Here is a 25,041-nt window from a genome sequence, read left to right as displayed (position 1 = left end):
CAAGTATGGCTGAAAACACGTGCGGTATTATGGCAACGTGACCAGTTGCACGTGAAAAAGCACCTTTGCCACTATAGTGTTGTGCACATGATTTTGATCGATTCACCTGCACAAAAACGGGTGTTATCTGAAGACAATATGTGGCCATTACTGTTTAAATACACAATAAGAGCCCACAATGATAACTGGTCAAAATGTTAAAATTTTAGGATTGTGAAGTTTTTAATTTGGTTCAGTATATAAAGGACATGAAACACATCTGACATACCAGGTCAGGAAACAGTTTGGACAAACCAGGGGCAGGAATCAGTTGGGACTTGCCAGGGACAGGAATCAGTTGGGACATACCAGGGACAGGAATCAGTTGGGACATACCAAGGACAGGAATCGGTTGGGACATACCAGGGATAGGAGACAGTTGGGACATACCAGGGACAGGTAACAGTTGGGACATGCCAGGGGCAGGTAACAGTTGGGACATACCAGGGAAGGAAACTGTTGGGACATACCAGGGACAGGTAACAGTTGGGACTTGCCAGGGACAGGAATCAGTTGGGACATACCAGGGACAGGAATCAGTTGGGACATACCAGGGACAGGAATCAATTGGGACATACCAGGGACAGGTAACAGTTGGGACATACCAGGGTAGGAAACTGTTGGGACATACCAGGGACAGGAATCAGTTGGGACATACCAGGGACAGGTAACAGTTGGGACATACCAGGGTAGGAAACTGTTGGGACATACCAGGGACAGGTAACAGTTGGGACATGCCAGGGACAGGAAACAGTTGGGACATACCAGGGACAGGAATCAGTTGGGACATACCAGGACAGGAAACAGTTGGGACATACCAGGGACAGGAAACAATTGGGACATACCAGGACAGGAATCAGTTGGGACATACCAGGGACAGAAAACAGTTGGGACATACCAGGGACAGGAATCAGTTGGGACATACCAGGGACAGGAAACAGTTGGGACATACCAGGGACAGGTAACAGTTGGGACTTGCCAGGGACAGGAATCAGTTGGGACATACCAGGAATAGGAGACAGTTGGGACATACCAGGGATAGGAGACAGTTGGGACATACCAAGGACAGGAATCAGTTGGGACTTGCCAGGGACAGGAATCAGTCGGGACATACCAGGGACAGGAATCAGTTGGGACATACCAAGGACAGGAATCGGTTGGGACATACCAGGGATAGGAGACAGTTGGGACATACCAGGGACAGGTAACAGTTGGGACATGCCAGGGACAGGAAACAGTTGGGACATACCAGGGTAGGAAACTGTTGGGACATACCAGGGACAGGAAACAGTTAAGATATACCAGGACAGGAAACAGTTGGGACATACCAGGGTAGGAAACTGTCGGGACATACCAGGACAGGAAACAGTTGGGACATACCAGGACAGGAAATAGTTGGGACATACCAGGGACAGGAAACAGTTGGGACATACCAGGTACAGAAAACAGCTAGGATATACCAGGGATATGAAACAGCTTGGACATGCCAGGATATACGTAGACTGACGATAATGTCTTCAGACACCCATCAGGGCGTGGCGTGAAGTTCAGTCCCGTGCGGTGTTTCTTCACACATGGGTCAACAAGGCAGTTGTCTGTAGAGGTCAGATCCTCCTCCTCACTGAACGTGGCTCAGTCACGAGTGTAGTATTGGAATATTTGGGGGCATGTCGAGATAAGAGAATCGTGTTTAACAAAGTCATGGCAAAAAGTGCAGAAACACGTAAACAAAACACAAATTCAAAATAAATATTTAGTTGATATCCCCGTATATATTCTAATTGCAAAACAGAAATTATAAATAGACAAAACCTACAATTTGCCAATAGCTGTCTTACCCACTTGACATGTCACCTCTACACGGCCTCTTCTTCACGGCAGGTGCGAGTATCGGGGCAACGCTGGATTGTGGCTGCAGGGAAGACCTGTCCAGGTTAGGGCCCACTCAGAACACCTCGACAAGATGGCCGGTCAGCGGGAGGAACCCACCAGCAGATGCTGCTTCTCAGTCATATGTTTCTTCACCCTCTGTGTCGGTGTCGCTGTCGGCATCGTCATCGGCATGTACGTCCTGTGTGACGATGACGGCGGCGATGCTTCACAGCCACCAACTGTCCAGGCGAATACAGACCCGTTCAAAGATGATATTTTACAAAATATTCTAAGCGGTGTGAACAAAACGAAAATTGAAGAGAATTTAAGGTAAGAGAGTATCCACGAAAATAGTTAAAAAATGATTGATTACGTGTAATCCTATGTATGTTGATTTGCATGCGCTTGGTGGAATTTAGATTTTCAACCTGAATGTGTAAAGATCAAGGTCGAGATGACCGAGGCTTCTCACCAATTTGGTACGCGGGATTCTGGTTCTGTTTAGAGAGAGTTCTGGACTCAGCAATGTGGTACGTGGGGCGCAAATATAATCGTATTTGGTACACATATTCATCATTTTTAAAAAAAGTTATTTTTTCCGTTTACATGGCAACACGTTTGATTTTGACTCTGTTCATATTGGTGTGCACCTTACAGAGAAATACAAAATTCCGAATCCCAGTTCCATGGTATTGTTTTGATATCTCAATAGCTACTCTGGTATACGGACAGGCAGATTAGATAGATATCTGTCATCAAGTTGGTCTTAAAGTAACAGCCAGATTAATTTGTGGGGGCCGGGGGGTATTTGTCTGATGACACTTGGCGCTACTGCTGTCTTCTGTTTTGTCTTCCAAGATGCCCCGATGGGGACCCAGAATTATTCCACCGTAACCCATGCTTGTCGAAAGAGGCGACTAAATTAGATCAGGCGGTCAGATTTGATGACGTGGTTGATGACGTAGTCATCCTGGGACGTTGCTCATAATATCAACCCATGGTTTGTCAGGTCCAGACTCGATTACTTACAGCGCGGCGTAAAAATTAAAAATTAAAAATAAAGTTATGAAGAAGCAAACTGTGGTATGTATTGTGTTGACAGATGGCTGTCAGAGCTGCCCCACATAGCCGGGAGAGACAGGAACAAGGTGTTGGGGAGCAGGATACACAAGTACTGGCGGGATATTGGCCTCGACGAGGTCCAAACTCGGGAATACGACGTACTACTGTCCTACCCTGACACTGAGAACCCCAACATAGTGTCTTTGATAAACAAGGCTGGAAACACGATATACGCTTCACCGAAGACGGAGAAAATACTCACCCCGGAGGAGAACAAAACAGGAGTTGTCCCCCCTTTTTTGGCTTTTGCCAAGGCTGGAATCGCTGAGGTACCGGTTCAACATATTTCACCTGCCTCTTATATACAAATTACTGTGGGAATCCCAGGTCAAGGGGTCCCAAGTTTCCCTTGCTGGCCAAACTGAGGATTTGGTGGTCACAAAGGCCGTTCAGTGTGAGTTTGGGCTGATAATCGATATCAATCTGGCCTGATTGTCTGCTTCTCATGCTATCCAACTCCAGTTTGTCTGGCCCTGTATCGATGACTTTACATGCCGCGATACATTTACTGCTCATTGCTGGCTTATGACACATCATACCATCAGTACGTCACGCCATCAGCACATCATACCAGCAACACGTCACACCGTCAGCACGTCACACCATCAGCACATCACACCATCAGCACGTCACACCATCAGCACGTCACACCGTCAGCACGTCACGCCATCAGCACGTCACGCCATCATCACGTCACACCATCAGCACGTCACACCATCAGCACATCACGCCATCAGCATGCCACGCCATCCGCACGTCACGCCTTCAGCACATCACGCCTTCAGCACATCACGCCTTCAGCATGTCACGCCATCAGCACGTCACGCCATCGGCACGACAGACCAGCAGCACGACACACACTCAGCATGTCACACCATCAGCACGTCACACCATCAGCACGTCACGCCATCAGCACATCACGCCTTCAGCCCACCACGCCATCAGCACGTCACGCCATCAGCACGTCACGCCATCGGCACGACAGACCAGCAGCACGACACACACTCAGCATGTCACACCATCAGCACGTCACACCATCAGCACGTCACACCATCGGCATGTCACACCAGCATCACGTCACGACAGCAACACGTCACACCAGCAACACGTCACAAGATGTATAGCCATAGACCCACGTGTCATCTCTTTACCGTTTCCAGGGTGATCTGGTTTACGTCAACTACGGCCGTGTGGAGGACTACGTCACCCTCTCAAACAACTCCATCAACGTCACCAACAAGGTCGTCCTTGCTAGATATGGCAGAATATTTAGAGGAGATATAGTGAGTAAGAATAATTACTACATAGACTATCAGTGCCTGATGTACTCGGAGCTGCAGGGCGATATACGGTCAGTTTAAACAGAGGCGTACACAGCCCACACAGTGTTTACTTTCCATTCATACATTGCTGGGTAACGTGCTTGTGTTGCTGGAGACCACTGATGATAATGTGTTGTATCTGGTTCTCCCTCCACAGGTTAGCATCGCTACTCTGCACGGAGCTAGTGGCGTCATCGTCTACTCCGACCCACAGGACTATGCGCCGGACAACACCACCCTCCCCTACCCTCACTCATGGTGGCTGCCCCCCTCGGGCACACAGAGAGGCACCATTGATGTGGGAGATGGAGATCCTTTGACCCCGGGGTACCCAGCAACAGGTGCGTGGTTCAAACTCCGCCAGCTTATAGCGAGCCATTGGCCCAGTAGGTAGCGTAGAGAGTATGGCGCCGTCACAGAATATGTGTTTCTCCAAACAAACATCTTGGTTAGTTCAGAAATGGGAATAGGTGGCCAATAAATGTTACGAAGTTGGATTGGAACATGTTTGTGAAAGAATGAGAGAGCCCGTTCCTACACTGAGGCTATGTTTCAGCGACTGCCTACCGCATCCAGGAGAGCGCGGTCGTCCCTCCCCTGCCCTCCATCCCCGCCCACGCCATCGATGCTGAGGTGGCAGAGAAAATACTCAGGTATGTGTTAAATATCAAATCTGTTGTCAAACAACAATAAGCCCAAATCGGTAAAGTTTTGCGTTGGGAATTGAGGGTCAGTACTTGTTACTAGTACTTTTGTCATACATGAAAGTAAATTCCAAAATAGTTTTTTATGCAAGAGATCTGTACTAACCGTAATCTTATAGACTTGTGTTTTATTCCACCTGGAAATAATGACGAATATGTAGTTTATTTGTTTTGAAGAAAGAGTGTGAAATGTTAGAATCCGATGAATCAAATACATTGCCAAACAATGTCTGATGTCTTTGCCACTCTTGGACACATGCTTGCCCCTACAGCAAGTTCCGTACCATTATCATGCCGTTATGTGTTACCCTCTCACCCACCCCTACTACCTGGTTCCAGCTACTTGGCCGGACCCCCTGCACCCCCGGAATGGAGGGGGTTCCTGAACGTCACCTACAACCTGGGACCCAGCTTCCGTGATGGCGTGTGAGTTGATGCTGTTGTCGCCACAGGGGGACACCAGGGCCGGACAGACAGTGTCATGGTTCCAACTTACATTGTATCTACTGTACCCTTTGGTTTGTTTGTTTGTTTGTTGTTTAACGCCGCACTCAGCAATATTCCAGCTACATGACGGCTGTCTGTAAATAATCAAGTCTGCTCCAGACAATCCTGTGATTGACCTCATGAGCATCGATCCACGCAATTGGGATACGATGACATGCATCAACCAAGTCAACGAGCCCGACCACCAAATCCCGTTAGTCGCCTCTAACGATAAGCATGGTCGCCTTTTACGGCAAGCATGGGTTGCTGAAGACCTATTCTACCCCGGATCTTCGCGGGTAACTACTGTACCCAATGGAGGCATCCAATGTATATGTATAAGTATAGTCGGAAACAATCATTTGTTTCCCATTAAATCTTAGTGCTGAACGTGATGAGTATCAATGACAAGGGTATGACTACAATTGTTTAAACGGTACAATCTCATTCAAGTCAGATCTTCGTTCTCGCTGTGGCAAAACAACGGTCTGAGGACATCATCCCATTACAAGTGTCGTCAGAACGACATTTCGCGATTTTTTTACCGACCAATTAAATGATTAACACGAAGTCTACATAAGCCTATCAGAAAGCAGTTTTCTCGAACTGTACGGCACTAGTTTCGGACTTCGCTTTGAAAAATATTTTGACAAATTCTCGATTCAAAATTTGAAAATTGAACAAAGAACATTTTCGAATGTCCAATACAAGGCCTGGTTTGTTGAAAGCACTTCCATGGGTAATGTGAAATGTCTCCTGCGTTCAAATGGTTTTCCCTTGAAGCAAGAGAAAGACGATGATTTTGATGGATTCAGTCCTGAAGCCCGTCGTTCGGAATACCCCATGTTAAATGTTTTGAGAATTCATGATAAGTAAACACATTCTGAGAGTATCTTTCCTGGTCTGGTAAGCGACGCTCTGATTGGTCGGGTGTAAGGTCGTTCTGACTTGCCCCGATATCCCTACATCTTTGTTTAGCGGAAGCGGGAACTAAGATCTGATTTTAGTTAGATTGTTAAACAGTTTAGCAGCAAAGGGTAAATGACGATATGCAGGAAATAAAACGAGTTTGAAATATTTCCTATCCAAAATAACAATTGTGAGGAAAGTTATAACCAACTGATAACACCGTGTACGTTAGATTATAGTAACAAGAAACCATATTAAACATTATTTCAAACATTATTGAACGAATGAGACATTTAGCCACTTGCAAATGTAGTTATGTGCAAATAAGTATAAAAATGATATAATGCTAATATTATAGCAAACAATGCCTTCAATTAACCCATGAATCCTGTATATATATCTGACAAACCAAAGGGGGGTCGCATCAGATGAACTTTGAAATCAAATTTAATGCTACTAAAGTTTCAGCTGCATGTCTGACATCTGTATCTCGAAAACAGACATAAACGGGCAGTTCCGAAACAATAAAGGTCGCCTTAGTTTGCCATGTCCATATTTCGTGATGTCACTTTGAAAGATCTCTGACCAAAGGTTTTGAGACGGCTTTCCGGGACTAGAAACAGGTGGTTATTCTGTGAACGGAGAGATCTGGAAGGCTTGTATTTAGGCAGTAGTTCGGTGAGATATAATGGGGCTGCTTTCATGTAGCATTTGTAGGTATCTGAGAACATGCTGTAGTAACAGCATGCTTCAAGTCAGTCAAGACGTAATTTATGTTCCCAATACGATAAAACTAGCTAACCCTGGTCCTGTGTCCTTCCAGACACGTCCGACTGAATGTGTCCACCAGAAACAAGCAGAGCAAGATCTCTGACGTCGTTGGAGTGATACAAGGAGCAGTAGAGCCAGGTACGTTGTCACAACCACTCACTCACCCGACCACCCACCCACCCAAACCCACTCACTCAAACCCACTCACTCACTCAACACTCATATGTACCTATCATCCATACTCTATCAACATTCAACGTTACTTGCTTTAATGTCTTCTCTTCCAGATCGCTACGTGATACTCGGTAATCATAGAGACGCGTGGGTGTTTGGAGCCATTGATCCGTCGAGTGGTACAGCCGTCATGTTGGAGATCGCCCGGGCTCTCAAACAGGCCATAAATACCAGTACGTGGCCATCATGAAGGGGCACTCGTTAACCTAGTAAAGTCGGGATGGGTGAGGGTTAGGGAGTTCTGTTAGCTCGTTAAACTGAAATCTGGTTCGAATCCCCATACAACTACATGGGGAGATCATTCTGGCTGTCATCCGTTGTTGTCTTGCGGCCGGACAGACGTCGTTTTGTAGGGCTGAATACAGACGATACTGTCACCTGCAGCTTGACGGTTTTAGTTTGGAATCCTTGCTAACACCAAGCATCGGATCCTGGAGATCATGCTATATTATTGGCGTCATGTGATCTCAAAGGGAACAGGCTTGTTCAACTTGGCAATCCTAGATAATTTGATCCAAGTCCCTCAAACAACACACAGTTTACTAGCAAATCCAGACTAGTACTTTTCCAGTTGGTTTGTTATTTTGTATTTACATCTACGTAATGCTTTGTGTCGATTATTAAATCCAGCAAAACAGGGTGTTTTCATTTCCATGAGTACTTGAGTGCTAAAGACTATTTTGGTAAAATGGCGGCCATCTTGATTTTGGGTGGCTAACGTTTTCCTTCTTCTTCTCTCTCTCACTCACTCACTCATTCCACTTCAGCCAGCTGGCGTCCCAGCAGGTCCATCATCCTCTGTAGCTGGGATGCCGAGGAGTACGGACTGATTGGATCCACTGAGTTTGTTGAGGTGAGTTTGCCCTTTGTCCCTTTGTAATTTGGGGCTTTCCTCCTCCATCAGGATGACGCGTCGTGATACAGCCGAAAATTTGTTAAAAGCGGCTTTAAACCGACTCTAACCCCATGTACACAGTAAGCTGGAATTCTACGACCGTGCAAAGTCTACTTCGCATTTCAGGAATATGTGAAGACGTTGACGACGAGGGCGGTGGCGTACCTGAACGTGGACATTGCAGTCGTAGGTAAACAATTCACGGGGGAACCTTGGTGAAGTAAAGTGTTGCACCAGTTCTCATTCTTCCTAACCTCGTAGGGGCGTCTCAGATTCCAGGAACGATGGGTATCTCCGATGGTACATAGCGTCTTATGCTCCGAGCGTCGAAAGACTTAGCGTGTATCGGGGAAAATGTATCACCCATGTAGTTTCTTCATTATGAGCTATCTCATCGTGTGCCGATGGCGTGGATCGGTGCTCATATAGTTGGCTTGGTCTGTGTCCCTCACCAATGAACAATATAATCGCTTCTAAATATATGGATATTTTATATTAAACCAAAATCGACAATTGAAGAGGGCAAATGGTTTGGGGGGTTTAAATTTCTCTTATTTTTGTATCAAGGTCAGTACAGCGTCACTATTGGTGGATCCCCTCTACTGTACAGAACAGCATTGTCGGCCACACAAAAGGTAAACACGAGGTGGGGTGGGGTGGGATGGAGTGGCGTTGGTGTTCTCCTTGCTCTGTGCAGGGCAGTGGGCTTGTGGTTGAGTAGTTCGTCTAGAACTCTTGGGACTATGTTTCAGGTGAAGTCCCCGAACTCTGAGTTCCAGACACTGTACGAGGAGTGGGTGACCAGGGAGGAGGCGCATGACAAGGCCGGCAGGGGACTGGGCAGACCAATGTAAGTAGTCACGGAGATAGCTTGTGGAGTAGGTCTGTATGTCACATGGGGTTAGATCATCTGGAGTAGGTTGACATGACACTTGCAGTTAGTGTGGAGTAGGTCGACATGTCAAGTGAGGTTCGTCTGCAGCATCTTCCCGAGGCAAGGGAATTTGTTGAATTTCGTGGCTCGATTGTAGCGCCACCAGTCGCTATTACAAGTTATGTCCCCTCTAAGTCCCTCCCATTGAGATTCCACCTCTCATATCAATTGTATTTTCTTCAAACAAAATGGCGGAGCCCAGTCAATACATCAATACCAGGATTTCGAAGCGCATATTAAATCACTTCCTTATGAAGGTAAGAGGCATATAACCTTCTGTCTTAAGGTTGTCTCGCATTAGACATGTTTTCACAAACCGGATGTGACGTCATTAATCCGGAAGTGCATATGCTTATCAAGGTAGCTTGACTTTTAGGTCTTTCTGTTTTAAAGTCACACTGCGCATGGCATACTTTCTACTCAACTAGAAATGATGTTGTTGAAAAGGTAGTGCCAATGAGTAAGGTAGCTATAGGCATAGGACTCCTGTTTCAAACCTTTACTGCATAGGCCATGTGTTTTGTCGGAGTGGTGTGTTACCCTAGCTATAAAAGCGTTCGTTCATCGCACCGAAGACCAGGGTTCGATTCCCCACATGGGTGCGATGTGTAAAGCTCATTTCGGGTGTTCCCTACCGTGATATTGCTGGAATATGGCTAAGAGCGGGGTAAAACAAAAGTACCTGTTATCAGGGTAGTTAGATGCATAGACCACACCAGGGATGAAAGGTGAACACTGAAAAATATTAATGAGGTCAGCTGTCACCTGATTCGGTAAAGACAATATGATTAATGATTGAGGAGATGGGGCTGCTATGTTTTGAAGATTCGGGTTAGAATTGGTCTTCAGCAACCTATGCTTGTCATAAGAGGCAACTAACGGGATCGGGTGGTCAGGCTGGCTGAATTGATTGATACATGTCATTGTATCCCATTTGCGAAGATCGATGTTCATAATGTTAATCACTGGAGTGTCCGGTCTACACCCGATTATTTAAAGACCGCCATCATATTGCTGAGATATTGCTGAGTGCGGCGTTAAACAACAACAAACTGTAAATTAAACTGCATGCGATGGAAATGTCAAAGAGTATCTGTTCCCGTAGCGAAATTGGTCCTATTCCCATGGAAACGTTTCAGTTTTGCCCAAACCATGTACACTGGCAATATTTGTTCCGGGTGGAATATTGCTGAGTGCGGGGTTAAACAACAAACAAACATACAAAGTTTCATGTGGAGCTGATCATCATTGCTACCTCTATTCGTTACCTGTTGCAGATACGGCAACCTAGGGTCGGGGAGTGACTTCGCCAACATGAGGGGCCTAGCTGGGGTACCTATCCTCGACATGGGCTACATCTACGACGTGGTGAGCATGCTGATGTGCTGTGCGTGTTGTTTAAAGATACAGGCATTTCACAGACAGTTTACAGGCTGTAAGAGATTTTAAGAGCGCTTCAAGTAGAATTGTTTGCTAGAAGTTGACGGCATTCGTCACCACTTGCCCTTTTCCGTAGCCTGCAAGAAGACTCGTTCCCCAAACCCGGGCTGACACGAGTTGGTCACGAATGAAGTTGAAGGGTGATAAAGAGGACATAGTATATGGATAACAACTTATTTAATGTGCTACAGATTGTGTTGTGTTTCGGACTTGCCCATGTTTCACCTCTACCATGTTTTACCACAACCCACGGACCCGTGAACACCCGGGGTGGAATAGGTCTTCAGCAACCCATACTTGCCGTAAAAGGCGACGATGCTTGTCGTAAGAGGCGACTAACGGGATCGGGTGGTCAGGCGCGCTGACTTTGTTGATGCATGTCGACGTATCCCAATTGCGTGGATCGATGCTCATTGTGTCAACCACGGGATTGTCTGGTCCAGACTCGATTATTTACAGACCGCCGTCATATAGCTGGAATATTGTAAAGTGCAGCGTTAAACACTAAACAAACAAACAAAACCACTACCCACGACTATGTTAAAAACGTTGTTATCCTCAAATTGTGTCTACTCTGTCGCTTCAAGTTATTGGTGGTCTGGTCCAAAGACTCAAACTGCTACATATGTGGACATTTGTGTGTAACTGTGTATAAGGTATGAATCTGTGTCAGACAACTCTCAACCCAGTTCAATACCTACATCTCTGAACCCAACAAACCACAGCCCTTCTCGTGGCGGCATGACAAACAACTTGTGCCGTTTCACCGTCGACTGTTTCAGACCAAGTGGGACTTAGGCTCCTACCCCTTGTACCACTCTGAGTACGAAACATTCTACGCCGTCAAAAATTTCGTCGATGGAAACTTTACGGTAAGAAGGAAACTGTGGATGATATTGTTATGATAATTTTATTACGCAGAGACTCGCCAGTGGTAAAGTAAATACTACAAGACTGTGTATTAGACTCCTCGTACTTCTGAATATTGAAACCAGTTAATTTCCCCCAAGTGTTAGGCGATTTTTTTAATAGATTGGTGTACATATCCGCCGTCCCCAGATTCTGCAAATTGGGGGGAAATAACTTGCAACATTTTTTATTACCACCGAGAGAAACATCAAAGTATCTGCCCAACATGAAATAAAACCAGATTGTTTTTATAGATTATCTAAATCTTGATTTAGATCCACATCGCTTTCCGCAAGCAACACAATAATCATGAACTCAAAACATCGCTATTCACTTTAAATACAACATGCGTGAACATTGGAAGGCTGCACGGAGTTTATACGATCTGACCCGTTTATCTGGACATGATATACATGTTTAAATGAAGTTGTGCTGTATTTGGCTGTAATAAATGTCCTGAGAGCAAACAATCTTTGTGTTTTCAAAGGCAGAGTGACAAATGGGTCTATTATCTTATGTATTGTGAATACATCCCTTTTATTGTTTTTTACCCCTACGTGTCCAGAAACAGTCACTTATTGCAAAAAGCATAGTTTATATTTTTGAATTGTTATCTTATTTTTTATTTTGACCACATACTCTGAATTTTTTAAGAAAGTATACGAAAACCAAGTTATTAAATCAAATGTCCTTAGAACTACCAGGCACAACTGGTGGTTGTAAATGCATTTTACAAAGTTAATGGCACGGGCGAGACCCTGGCATAGTCATCTCTATTTGTTAGATATTCGTTCAAAGCATCAGAATCGGAAGTACAAAATCATTTTCTAAAAAACGAAAGGCCCACATGGTGGAACTTGGACTTGACTTGATATGATGATACCTTATTGTAGTATACAACGCGAGTAACTATCACACTGCTCGCGTGTATCTCTACAGTACCATCGAGCACTCGGTCAGCTGTGGTTGGCCCTGGCGCTGGAGCTCACCGAGTCCGTCATCTTGCCCTTCAACCTTTCTGACTACGCCGAGACCCTGACCCGACTCCAGGCGCAGCTCGTAGCGGATAAAGGTGACATCCTGGACAGACACTTGCCTGGATATGGTAAGATGTTTCACCTCTACAATATTTCACCTTCACCTTGTTTCCCATATATGGCGTTTCACTTCACTGTATTTCCCGTATATGGTGCTTCACCTCGACAACACTTGACCTCGACAATGCGTCACCTGTACAATATTTCACCTCTTCCATGTTTCAGCTCCACCGTTTTTCACCTCTATCGTATTTCAACCCACCGTTATTCACCTGTACCACGTTTCAAGTCTACCGCATTGTTCCTCAACTTATTTTCACCTCTTCGGTGTTTCACCCTGATACGAGGTGATTTCAAAATTGAAATACAAAGTTTAACGCAGATATCTGTTCGTACAGAACTAAAATGTGAAATCAATAAAACAGATCAATGAATAAACAATAAATTATATTTAAACGCAAATGCTTTAGATTTACAATAAAAAAGGGCATTACTTTTGGACACATACGTGGCAGCAGTTTCTGAATTTTGAATAAATAAGACGCACGGCAGGTCGTAATAGCCTCCGAATTTCCATCGTGTCGCTAAGATTTAGGTACAGCCAGCCTGTCCCATCCCGAGACTTCTCCAGGTGAGGCAACTCTAGTCACTTCCTGCTTCCGACTGCCCTCGACATTTTACCATAGCTTCAATCATTTTCTGCCACTGACTACTTCCCATCACTACAGACTATGCCACCACAAAACATGCCTTCCTCTTTTGCGAGAAACACGGGGGGGGGGGGGGGGGGGGGGGGAATCCAGGGTTGGTGTAGATTTATCATATGCTAGCCTTGGAGATTTACACTGCCACATAAAAAAACTCTACTATTTGTAACCCCTACTGTTTTCTCATCTCTACCACGTTTCACCTCCACCATGTTTTACCTCAAACGTGTCCTTCTGCCGATTCGTAGATGAACTCCCATTTCTTCTCTGGGAGCGGTGGGTAGCCGAAGGCCCGGATTCGATTCCCCACATGGGTACAATGTGTGAATCTCCCTTTTGGTGTCCCCCGCCGTGATATTGCTGGAATATTGCTTAAAGCGGCGTAAACCATACTTACTCACTCTTCTCTCTCCAGAGGCCAATCTGACCCAGGTTGTAGACGAGTTCACAGAGGCAGCGGCCAGTTTCATGGCGGACGTGGCCAACACGAAGACGTCCAAGTAAGTTAAGAACAATCAAGGGCGTAAAATGTACGGCTACTACAATCTACATGACATTCAATGCATGACGTCCCTTTAGGCTACTGATCCTGCTACTCATATTATTATATTTTTATATTTTTTTATCACGGACTCTTCGTAAGTATGTGTTCAAGGTGGGTGTTACGAAAGTCATACTTTTGTGCTCGAAAAAGCTACGACAGTCGCAAGTCTATGCTAAAGTGGGAAATACGACAGGTGTAAGTTAAAAGTGTGAGTTACGAATATCGGTAGTCTATTCATACTTTATAGTGGTAGTTACGACAACCATACACAGATTTCCAGTCTTAATACTGTGTTCAAATGGCATGTTACGACAGTCGTAAATTTGTATATCAATCTGTGTTCAAAGTGTGTGATACGCTAGTCATAACAGTGTTCAAAATCTACGTTAAGGCAGCCGTAGGCCTGTATTCAAAGTGAATGTGACAGTCGTAAGTGTGTTCACAGGGAATGTTACGACAGTCGTAAGTGTGTTCACAGAGAACGTTACGACAGTCGTAAGTGTGTTCACAGGGAATGTTACGACAGTCGTAAGTGTGTTCAAAGTAAATGAAACGACAGTCCTAAGTGTGTTTAAAGTGGGTGTTACGACAGACGTAAGTATGTTTAAAATGTATGTAACGGCAATCGTAACTGTAACAAATCTCCACATCCGTATCTTCAGCCCCCTCGTCGTCCGCAAGCTGAATGACCAACTCCTCCAGCTGGAGAGAGCGTTCCTCGACCCCCACGGACTGCCTGGCCGGAGTAACTACAGGTGGGTAGTCTTGGCTCACAACTTACTTAATTCATTCACTCCAGATAATCCGTATTTCCCCGTAGTTCGTAATTTACTTGTATTCTCTAACTGTTTTAAAATTCCATTTCAACTTTTTATTCAGTCCCCCACATTGTCGTTCCTGGAAAATTAGGGGTACACTGAGACAGGAATAATTAGACCTATCGGTAAAAAATATATTTACGTATGAACTAGCCAACTCAGCAGGATATGTATATAACTGCAACCCCGAGAAATTGTTCGGAAAAAAACAAAGGAGGCATCTGTAGAATACCATGTTGGTTGGTTGGTTGGTTGGTTGGTTGGTTGTTTAACGCCGCACTCAGCAATATGACAGCTATATGACGGCGTTCTGTAAATAATCGAGTCTTGGCCAGACAATCCAGTGATTGATATCATGAGCATCAATCCACGCAATTTTGATCGATGACATGCATCAACCAAGTCAGCCAACTCCTACAGCTGGAGAGGGCATTCCTAGACCCGGACTGCCTGGCCGGAGTAACTACAGGTGGGTAGCCTTGGCAATCCAGTCATTGATATCATGAGCATCAATCCACGCAATTGGGATCGATGACATGCATCAACCAAGCCACCCGATCCCGTTTGTCGCTTCGAACGCCATGTCATCCAATGTTTGACGTTGTGAAGATGATTCCGGTGAAGTATTGCTGGATCTTTCTCTGGTCTTTCACTCACTCACCCTGCTTCATGTACACAGGCACATCCTTTTCGCGCCGAGCAGCAAGGACAGCTATTCTGGAGCCTCGTTCCCAGGGCTGATTGACCTCCTTATCGATATCAAGGACTCCGACACCAACCAATGGGAGAACGTCAAACAACACTTTTCGGTCATACTCTTTACCATCCAATCAGCGACGTCGACACTGCGCGACGTGATACATTTCATGTGACGCAGGAAGATATCGGCACTCACTTTATGAATAAAATCAATATTCTTTTTTTCAATATGACTGTTGGGTGTTACGGTATTTAGACAAACGTGTAAATGACAATCAGCGAGTTGGGGAACACACTTAACACCGAAAGGAGAAACAACACAACTATCCGGGAGAAACAACACAACTATCCGGTCTCTTAATACCGCCTCAATATCTCCTGTTTTGGGAACAGCTTCTACGGTAGAGATTCAACATTGAGTGACCGAGATGAAACACTAGGTACCACCAGGACGGCCAGACACCGGGTGTCCTAATCCACACATCCATGCACCACGAGACGATTCTACCAGGACACATGCTCCAGACAGGAATGTACTACTGGTCAAGATTGCCTCTTGCAGCAATCGCTTTATTCACAAACATCAGAGCAATTAATAAATATACCTCGATTACGAATCCATCATAACAAATTTGATACAGGACAGCGAGGCTATGGTGCAAGACCCAAAGAACAATGAAATCATAAATACACAAATTACAAGCCATATTACTGAAATCGTGTATAATGGACTGAAACCATGAATAATGGACTGAAATCATGAATAATGGACTGAAATCGTGAATAGTGGACTGAAATCATGAATAAACAAAGCAAAATGACTGAAATCATTAAAAACAAATACAGCAAAATGGCTTAAATCATGAATAAATAGAGCCAAATGACCGAAATCATAAATACAAAAATAAAATCAAAAGACGAAGGACGAGCGTAATGGATCAATAGTTACAATAGCCCGGCCACTACACGCTGTTTATGATGTCATTGTATGTTGCTGTATTGCTTTTCATTGGCTGCCGCAAACAATAGTAAACGTCCGTCACTCTTGGCATGCACTCCGGTCAACCCAGCTCATTTCATCTCCTCCGGAAGTTGTGGAGTAGTGATGCATATAGTGAAACTGTAGACTGTTCACCGTGAGCTTCTGCCGCGTTTCTTTCGTGAAAGAAAGACATGCCTTTTTGATCGTTCAAGGTATTTTTACACTTTCATTTGCAGACAAAAAACAAAAACACTTTCATCCTTTTCTTCCGCGACACGACAGCTGAGGTGTGTGATGTGACAGTCATGTAAATGAAACGAGTTCCAACATGGATGAGATGATAAGTTACTTTGGAAAAATTATGACGTCACGTGTCAATCATAACTTTGTTGCACTCTCCATGCTTTTGTGAGGACATCTAGTTCTGGCTGTTTCCCCATTTGAACATTTGTTTATTAAGTTCAAGTCATAAGCTTCGTTCACAAAACTCGACCCTCTTGGTGGCGGGACTCGCTTCCTGTCAATGTAGCAGACCATGCGCACGAGAGCTGCGCAGATGACTACGAGGAACGTGACAACTAGAATCAGACTCAGCATGACTTCCTCGGCCTGTAAACAACAACAACAAACATGGCGCCACAATAACCGTGATGTTCACTTACAGCGCGTGAGTGAGTGTGTGAGAATGGTTTTACGTCGCTTTGAGCAGTATTCCAGCAATATCACGGCGGGGGACACCGGAAAATGGGCTTCAGACATTGTACCCATGTGGGGAATCGAACCCGGGCATTTGGCGTGCCGAGCGAACGTTTTATCCACTAGGTTACACCACCGCCCCGATGTCCAGTTACAAAAAAATAATTTCCCGTAGTGAAACATGCCATTTATGTATACAACTTTACATAAGACCAAAAAGAAACGAATGTGTTGCTAATCATCACCTCAAAATAAAACTGAAAGGATTGTATTTTTACACTGTTTGCACCCTACGAATAGTAAGTAAATTACTAATACAATACTTACACTTCAAATTTGTCTATAGTTTAGAAAATCATTTTGAAAAGTCTTTCAAAATTAAGTTTTCGAATAATAATATGATGAGAAAAATGAGACATTTTTTATTCATAGTAATATGAAAGAATCGGGTTGTCCTCATTTTTTAAGTGACATGTTCAGGCAAGAGTTTATTACACACGTGTTCGTCTATTGTGGATCTTTGGCTAGGCGGTTCATATTATCTTTAGCGTGGCGCTTCAGTTTATAGCTTTTACCTCTGAGCTACCTGCCCCTTCGCTACAGTGGCTGTGTGTAGTTATACATACCTGCTTGGCGCTCATCCCCCAGTCCTTGTCACTAGCTGCAACACGAAAACTCGTTTATTCTGCTTGTTTATTTGTTTGTTTGTGTTGTGCACAGTCAGCAATATCACAGCTATATGACGGTGGTAAATAATCGAGTCTGGGCCGGACAAACCAGTTTCTGAAAATACGAATAACGTCTGACGTTGTCGGCGTCCGAAGATTACTTAGACAAATGACCGAGTCTGGTTTTAGTCGCTTCTTACCACAAGCCAGCGAGCCTGACCACCCGATCCCGTTAGTCGCCTCTTACGACAAGCATAGTCACCTTTAACGACAACATGGGTTGCTGAAGACCTATTCTCACCCGCATCCTCACGGGTCATTCGACAGTGACAAATTCTGACCATCCGTGAGTGCACTGACGTATGCTGTACACTTGTGTAGTGTATGCACATGTATATGTGCAGTATTTACACAATTGCATCGATAGATCTAATAGGGATCCATTATTTATTAATAATTGTATTTTTTACCTTTTGACATCATATTCTGTCGAAGAGCGATCATTCCCTGGCCCGCAGCCGCCATTGACACCTGTGGCCTTTGACCTGTGGCCATGGTTGCTATTCCCGGAAGAACATCATTCCATAGCATGATTCCGCCTTCTAAAAGCCTCGTTTTCGAATTTGACTCCGACATATTTACAGTTATTTCCAAATACGATCTCGTCGACTCACTGTAGTGCTGCCACTCAAGCTGACTCGAATTGAAGTTGGGATTTCTACAAATAAAATGGCATAAACCATATCAAGTTGCATCATCGTTTTATAAATGTTACTGGCGGTTATATCGGTCAGAATTTATTCTGTATGACCACATTGAAATTTAAGCAATAAATATCTTCGAAATCTATTCGTCAATGCTGTTCAATCGATATACAGAAAGAAGAACACGCAACAGAAACGAGGAGAATCAAATATTTTGGGATTTATGTGAAAAATAATCCGTTTTCGTCGATGCTGGAAAATATAAATTAATCCTCGGGTTTTACCAGAGAAATTCGTCCACTAAAATTGCTAGATGTCTTATTACTGTAGCGCAAGGTGTGCTAGTTCATGGCTAGATCATTGATACGAGCGTAGAGATATATATGTGGTGAATTTGTTCATGATGATCGAACTCAATCATCTGATGTGACATATGGTCCACATGACCCAATAGCCCACACCCCACACCCTACTCCTAATGCGGCAATGAAACCGTCAGTGGTTTGCCCTGATCATAGTTGTAAGACTAGTGAGTGAGTTCGGTTAAACGCCGCTTTTATCATTATTCCAGTTATATCACGGCGTGTCAGCTTAATGTGAGAGAAAAGCCCGAAGTGATGCAGGTCTCAGACGTTTACCACTTCGGTGAAACCCACGAGCACGGGTATGGTCCTGAAAAATCTACAAACATGACCGGGGCGAATCGGGATTCGAACCCACAATCATAGGTTTCTGGCGTGCCCAAGGGACGCAACTCTGTACAGTAAATCACGGCGCCTTAGACGACTGGGCCACCCGTGCCCCCGGTTGTAAGACTAAATCATCAACATTTAAATGATAATTCTAAAATATGTGTCCGGCAACTTCACATCAAACTTCATCTACGATCATCTACATTACATTACATGACGAGACCTACTATTTCTGTAGTGTACATACCCATATTTCGCAAACGACGCCCAAGCATCCATCCAATCAGCACTAAGTTCTGTTTCTTCACGTGTGCCCAGATTCTGGATGTCGCCAAACACAAACTGAAGGTCGTCTGAGTGCGCAGCCCGGATGTAGTCTGGGTACTGAGAGCGAGACGGTCGGTGGGTGAAGTAGTACACGAAGCAGTCGGCTTTGGTGGAGTGGTAATTTGCATACTGAAGGGTTTGAGCGGCGAACACGTCCCTACAAGCATCCAAGTAGCGTCGTCTGTACGCTGCCACTGTGTCGTCTGCTGGAAGGTAGTGTGACAGAAGTGTCGACCAGACGACATCCGTGACACGTGCTGGAAGAGGGGATGGGTATCTGGCTATAAAAGTCCGAGACAGGAATGTTTCAAACATGGCCCTGTTCATCCCCTCACCATCCAGCACAGAAGGCATGGTCTCGAGCGTCGCCGAGCCTTCGTCACTATTCATGCCAATGATGTAATCCACAGCGGCAAATGTTCCCTGTTTCATCAGATCCAATGGCTCTTTTGGAAGAAAATGTCCGTCGATTGTTGGGGTAAAGGGTGCTATTGATGACGCGATGCTTCCGTCTGCTTTGACGAGGACGTTCACGTCTGCGTGCCGGAGACACGTGACCAGACTGAGGGTTGACTGGGGGTAGTTCCCATTGGAACAATTGAGGTACTGGGCGACTTTGACGACTCGTTCTCGAGGCCGTCTGTTCAAACCGTTCATAATGGCAGAACCGCTCTGCGATATGGCACGATTGAAGAGACCATGGGAGAGCGGACTAAGAATGTGAAGTCCTACACTGTACGCGCCGGAGGATTCGCCAAACAGGGTCACATTGCCTGGGTTGCCGCCGAAATGTTCTATGTTTACCTGCACCCACTCTAAAGCTTTCGTCTGATCCATCAATCCCCAGTTGCCCCTAGCAACTATATCCTCAGTTCCTAGGAAACCAAGTAACCCGAGTCTGTAGTTAATGGTGACGACGATCACATCCCCAGTTAGTGCAAGTCGAGAACCGTCGTGAAGAGATCCAGCTCCGAACTGAAACGCTCCGCTATGAATCCAGACCATCACAGCCAGTAGTTCTTGCCTCGTCCGGTCCACAGTGCCTGGAACATATACGTTCAGGTACAGACAATCCTCACTCATGGTTTTATTCTCCAAATGAGGGGCGTAAATATTCCTGAATATGGCTTCATTTTGCGGACACGCCGGTTTGAACTGAACAGCTTCGACAGTGATGTTTTCCTGTTCAGCGAGAGCCTCGGGGGCCCTGAATCGTCTGCCCCCGGTAGGAGGTTTGGCATAAGGTATTCCTAGAAACTTAGTTATATTTCCGTCCTCCATTTCTTCTATAAAACCATTATAGCGTCCATATTTGGTCTGCACTATCTCCGTTAGGGCCGAAGCAGACGACACCAAGAGTATTGCCATGGATGTAGGTATCATGGCCGCCATCTTGAGAGCTGGCTCTTGGAGGTGATGGTGTACCTTTTTTCAACCCTGAAAAGATTAAACTCTTTCAATTAACATTTACTTTTGTTTGTGTAGATAGTCGTCACAAAATGTCAACGTGGTTTACTGAAACATGACCGTCTGCCCCCCGGCTCGGCTCCCGGCAGGCGACGTGACACAAAACAGCCTCGTTCACGATGAAGCCGTCGAGATGTACTCCCGCCTTTCAACTCCCGGAAACTAGCGCTGCAACAGACATGACAATACCTCTACAAATAGCGGTCTATATTACCTCTTATCCAGCGTGTGTGTCCTCAGATGTGTTGCACATGACGCTTATCTACTGTATGGAAGCGTTGTTGAATGTCACCACGTATATACTGTGCGTAGATGGGGACAGAACATGTAGATGTGTCAAACAAAGTCATGACATATCCCTGATCTGTGACCTTTAAGCGAGCGAGGCCTTGTACTTGTCATGTAATTTGGACAGCTCACCCTATCAGCAGACAGTCGCCTGGGGTCTCTGTGTGTTGGTGTATGTGAACAGGTGTATGATGTGTACATGTGTCTGTATGTACATTATGTGTGTGACGTATGTGTGGTATGTGTGGCTGTTTGTTTTTGAATGAATGGTATTAACTACACGACAATCTATATAGATAGCGGTTATATATTTATCTTCTCGGCCACATGTCGGTCAAAGCGTCATCACTCTGACTAGGATTGCGGGAGATATTTAACAAACGGCGGGAAGGTAACTACCGCAGTCGTGAGTGAGGGAGTAATACAGGTGTAAGACGTTTACCAGTTTAGTGAAAACCTCCCGCACGGACATGGTGCTGAGTGATTGAGTGAGTGAGTGAGTTGGTTTTAACGCAGCTTTTAACATTATTCCAGTTAAATCGTGTTGTGTCAGCTTGATGTAGGAGGAAAGCCCGAAGTGATGCAGGTCTCAGACGTTTACCCCTTAGGTGAAACCCACGAGCACGGGTATGGTGCTACAAACCTAGGAACATAATCGGGGCGAACCGGGATTCGAACACACAATCATAGGTTTCTGGCGTACCCAAGGGAAGCAACTCTGCACAGCGACTTGCGGCGCCTTAGACGATTGGGCCACCCGTGCCCCCACATGGTGCTGATAACCTAGAACATAATCAGGGTGCATATGGGGGGATTCGAACCAACGATCATATGTTTCTGACAAGCCGAATGGACTCAACTCTCCACAATGAACCCTCTAGTCCCTCTAGGGTAGAGATATTACAGTGTACAGTAATCTATTACACAGTAGAAGTATCACCAACAAGGGTTGGGGTATCATTCAAACTTAATTCTCCCTCGTAAATATGGCCGTTGTCTTACACATTATGATAATTCGCGGATTCATATACATGAAGTTTGCAATCGCAGCTAAAACTTGTAACAGTCAATATTAGCCAATGTACAGTAAAGGTTTTCTAGAGGTATTTAGTACATGTTTATTGAACGCTAGATCGGCGATAACGTCCTTCAGTGTGACCAGCTAAACCGTTCTCAATCTTATCAAACAATGACATGGATTGCTGTATAGAATAACCTACACCTACCTCAGAGAGACGCACAACTGCTTCAACGATATTGTTTCTTTAAAACGAGTTAGTTTCCCTGGCAACAGGTTTACTATGCACTCAGCAATATTCCAGCTATATGACGGCGGTCTGTAAATAATCGAGTCTGGACCAGACAGTCTCGTGATTGGCATCATGAGTATCGATCTACACAATTTGGATACGATGACATGCATGAACCAAGTCAGCGATCCTGACCACTCGATCCCGTTAGTCGCCTGTTACGACAAGCATCGTCGCCATCCTACCTTATTGGTGGATCTTGATATAACACCTAATTGATGAAGTGAGATGTCTTACCTTAATGACTTGGCTCCTTCTCCTAAGGGTGTGTTGATCCCTGTACGGAGATCGCCGGCCTCCAGTGGAAACAGAACCAGGCTAACAGTTACCACTGCCCCACTGTGCCGCTTACTATCAACAACAACCGCCAGTGTACTTGTATGTGCGTCCTACGCGCGGCTCAAACTGACCTGTATCAGGACGCTGCAACCTTTCTGCCTCCACAGCACTGAGAAAACAACGACACAACTACGTATCCAGTTGATACAGCTGATTGTCCTGACTAGTCACCGACATACTAGAGTACCGTTATTCGTAGTCTGTATGCTGTGTCACTGCCTAACACCGACATGGAAAGGTAAAGCCGCTCTCCACGCATTCAGACTCGACTGTGTACACGCTGTCATTGTTCTACCTGCCGTTACAGCGAACAGCGGGATGTATTTCAAGACTTCAGTCACAAAAACAGAAAAACGTACGTTGACCCACGCTCTTAACCTGATATAGCAAATGATAAATTAAAACTGTTTTCCAAAGTGCTCAGCTCCACTCCCCAGTATGTGTCTCTGGCCGGTGCCTAGAGAGGGCAGGTGCTTGCTCGGCACGCGAAACTGATACTCTTGTTTGTTTTGCTTGTTTGTTGTTTAACGCCGCACTCAGCAATATTCCAGCTATATGACGGCGGTCTGTAAATAATCAAGTCTGGACCAGACAATCCAGTGACTGACATCATGGGCATCGATACACGCAACTCGGATCAATCAAGTCAGCGAGCCTGACCACCCAATCCCATTAGTCGTATCTTGCGACAAACATAGTCGCTTTTTACGGCAAGCATAGGTTGCTAAAGCCCTGTTCTATCCCGGGCCTTCACGGGAACTCAGGAAGTAAATATAAAACTTTAAGTAGGTACAAGAGTGAGATAGTCTCAATTTCCGGGTGAGTTTGATCACGGACCTATACAAGTCCGTGGTTTGATTAGATAAGAAAACAACCAATTCAATAAGGCCCAGGTCAAACATATCGCGAAACAAATAGAAAACATTTTTTCAATTATTTCTTTTCCAGATATGTACAGACACGCGCTTGAACAAGACCCAGAATAATTATACACATACAAATAATACTTGGGCTGTCCTGGGACCAAATCGTTTTGACGGATTAGACAGAATGTCGGATTAGACAGATGTCTGCATCCACAGTCTACGGTTCCTCGAATTAATTGGATATTGTATGGAGTTACTAGTTTATCATCAATATTGATTTAGTTTTCTTTATTTGTTGTGCAACGTCCCGTTACCATGACAAATAAATATGACATTAAGCCTAAAAGTATCTGTAAAGATGCTTTGGGGTTTATCTTAAATTGTAAGGAGTACCCAGTAAAGATTTATGTTCACCATCACCCACATTTTTGTTGTACTGGTTGTCTGGTGTATGCCGCTGTCTGCTGAAGTTCAAGGCCGGTCTATGTGACCCGGATGATGTTTTGACCTAGGTGGGGAGTGAGGTGAGGTGGAAAAGGGTTTAACGTCGTGTTCAAGATTGTTGCACTTTTTAGCGACGTCTGGACTAATGACGATTTTATAGTGCTAGCCCACTGAGATACCATGCCGTAGTTTAACATGAATACCCCACTCAGACACAGTAAACTGACAGTCCTTGTTTTAGCCCCTTAATGCCGTGCGTCAGGCAAGGAAGCAACACGTACCATCTTTTAACGTCTCTTGGTGTGACGCGGCCGAACCACCTATCTTCCACTCTCCGGGCGGACGTTCTACCACTAGACCAGGGAGGCGGTCAGACCAGGGTGGCGGTCAGACCAGTGAGGCGGTCAGACCAGTGAGGCGGTCAGACCAGGGTGGCTGCCCGACCAGTGAGGCGGTCAGACCAGTGAGGCGGTCAGACCAGTGAGGCGGTCAGACCAGGATGGCGGTCAAACCAGGGTGGCGGTCAGACCAGGGTGGCGGTCAGACCAGGGAGGCGGTCAGACCAGGGTGGCGGCCAGACCAGTGAGGCGGTCAGACCAGTGAGGCGGTCAAACCAGTGAGGCGGTCAAACCAGTGAGGCGGTCAGACCAGTGAGGCGGTCAGAGCAGTGAGGCGGTCAGACCAGTGAGGCGGTCAGACCAGGGTGGCGGTCAGACCAGTGAGGCGGTCAGACCCGTTACTAGGCTGAAAACAAACTGCAAACGTAAGGTCCAAAACAAATCTATGATACCCGTATCAAAAACTTCATCGTCGAAT

At 45.3% G+C, this 25,041-nt stretch overlaps 2 protein-coding genes across 3 annotated transcripts; one reads left to right on the top strand and one right to left on the bottom strand.

Annotated features, from left to right (window-relative positions):
• Positions 1-1,949: 1,949 nt before the first annotated feature.
• Positions 1,950-15,670, top strand: LOC124152873 (N-acetylated-alpha-linked acidic dipeptidase 2-like). The gene is made up of 18 exons (XM_046525925.2): positions 1,950-2,241; positions 3,014-3,302; positions 4,194-4,316; positions 4,513-4,696; positions 4,912-5,008; positions 5,399-5,485; positions 7,278-7,363; positions 7,513-7,632; positions 8,227-8,312; positions 8,481-8,544; positions 8,922-8,989; positions 9,107-9,204; positions 10,566-10,656; positions 11,511-11,600; positions 12,577-12,742; positions 13,797-13,881; positions 14,588-14,680; positions 15,423-15,670. The coding sequence occupies exons 1-18, from the start codon at positions 2,003-2,005 to the stop codon at positions 15,613-15,615; spliced, it is 2,259 nt and encodes a 752-aa protein (XP_046381881.2). The 5' UTR covers positions 1,950-2,002; the 3' UTR covers positions 15,616-15,670.
• Positions 15,671-15,979: 309 nt separating this feature from the next.
• On the bottom strand, positions 15,980-23,369 carry LOC124152895 (carboxylesterase 5A-like). 2 transcript variants are annotated; one of them, XM_046525963.2, is made up of 5 exons: positions 22,814-23,369; positions 19,432-20,948; positions 18,259-18,506; positions 17,747-17,781; positions 15,980-17,033 (listed from the first exon to the last, which is right to left on the bottom strand). In XM_046525963.2, exons 2-5 carry the CDS (start codon positions 20,901-20,903, stop codon positions 16,803-16,805), a joined length of 1,986 nt encoding a protein of 661 aa, XP_046381919.2. In that variant the 5' UTR covers positions 20,904-20,948; positions 22,814-23,369; the 3' UTR covers positions 15,980-16,802. The 2 variants fall into 2 exon arrangements, with proteins under 2 accessions (XP_046381919.2, XP_046381918.2); XM_046525962.2 differs by lacking the exon at positions 22,814-23,369 and adding an exon at positions 21,193-21,443.
• Between the last annotated feature and the right edge of the window lie 1,672 nt (positions 23,370-25,041).

The sequence above is a fragment of the Haliotis rufescens genome, unplaced genomic scaffold (genome assembly GCF_023055435.1).
Source record: "Haliotis rufescens isolate VD_foot unplaced genomic scaffold, xgHalRufe1.0.p SCAF_4, whole genome shotgun sequence".
Taxonomy (NCBI): domain Eukaryota; kingdom Metazoa; phylum Mollusca; class Gastropoda; order Lepetellida; family Haliotidae; genus Haliotis; species Haliotis rufescens.
This window is presented reverse-complemented; position numbering and strand designations above follow the sequence as displayed.

Excerpts from the sequence above, each read along its gene's own strand:
- LOC124152873 (XM_046525925.2), top strand. The coding sequence starts at position 2,003 with ATGGCCGGTCAGCGGGAGGAACCCACCAGCAGATGCTGCTTCTCAGTC. Across the intron at positions 12,743-13,796 it reads CAGACACTTGCCTGGATATG|AGGCCAATCTGACCCAGGTT; the intron begins GTAAGATGTTTC and ends TTCTCTCTCCAG. Across the intron at positions 14,681-15,422 it reads CCTGGCCGGAGTAACTACAG|GCACATCCTTTTCGCGCCGA; the intron begins GTGGGTAGTCTT and ends TCATGTACACAG.
- LOC124152895 (XM_046525963.2), bottom strand. The coding sequence starts at position 20,903 with ATGGCGGCCATGATACCTACATCCATGGCAATACTCTTGGTGTCGTCT. Across the intron at positions 18,507-19,431 it reads GCGTCGTTTGCGAAATATGG|AAATCCCAACTTCAATTCGA; the intron begins GTATGTACACTA and ends TTTTATTTGTAG. Across the intron at positions 17,782-18,258 it reads ACAGAATATGATGTCAAAAG|CTAGTGACAAGGACTGGGGG; the intron begins GTAAAAAATACA and ends TTCGTGTTGCAG.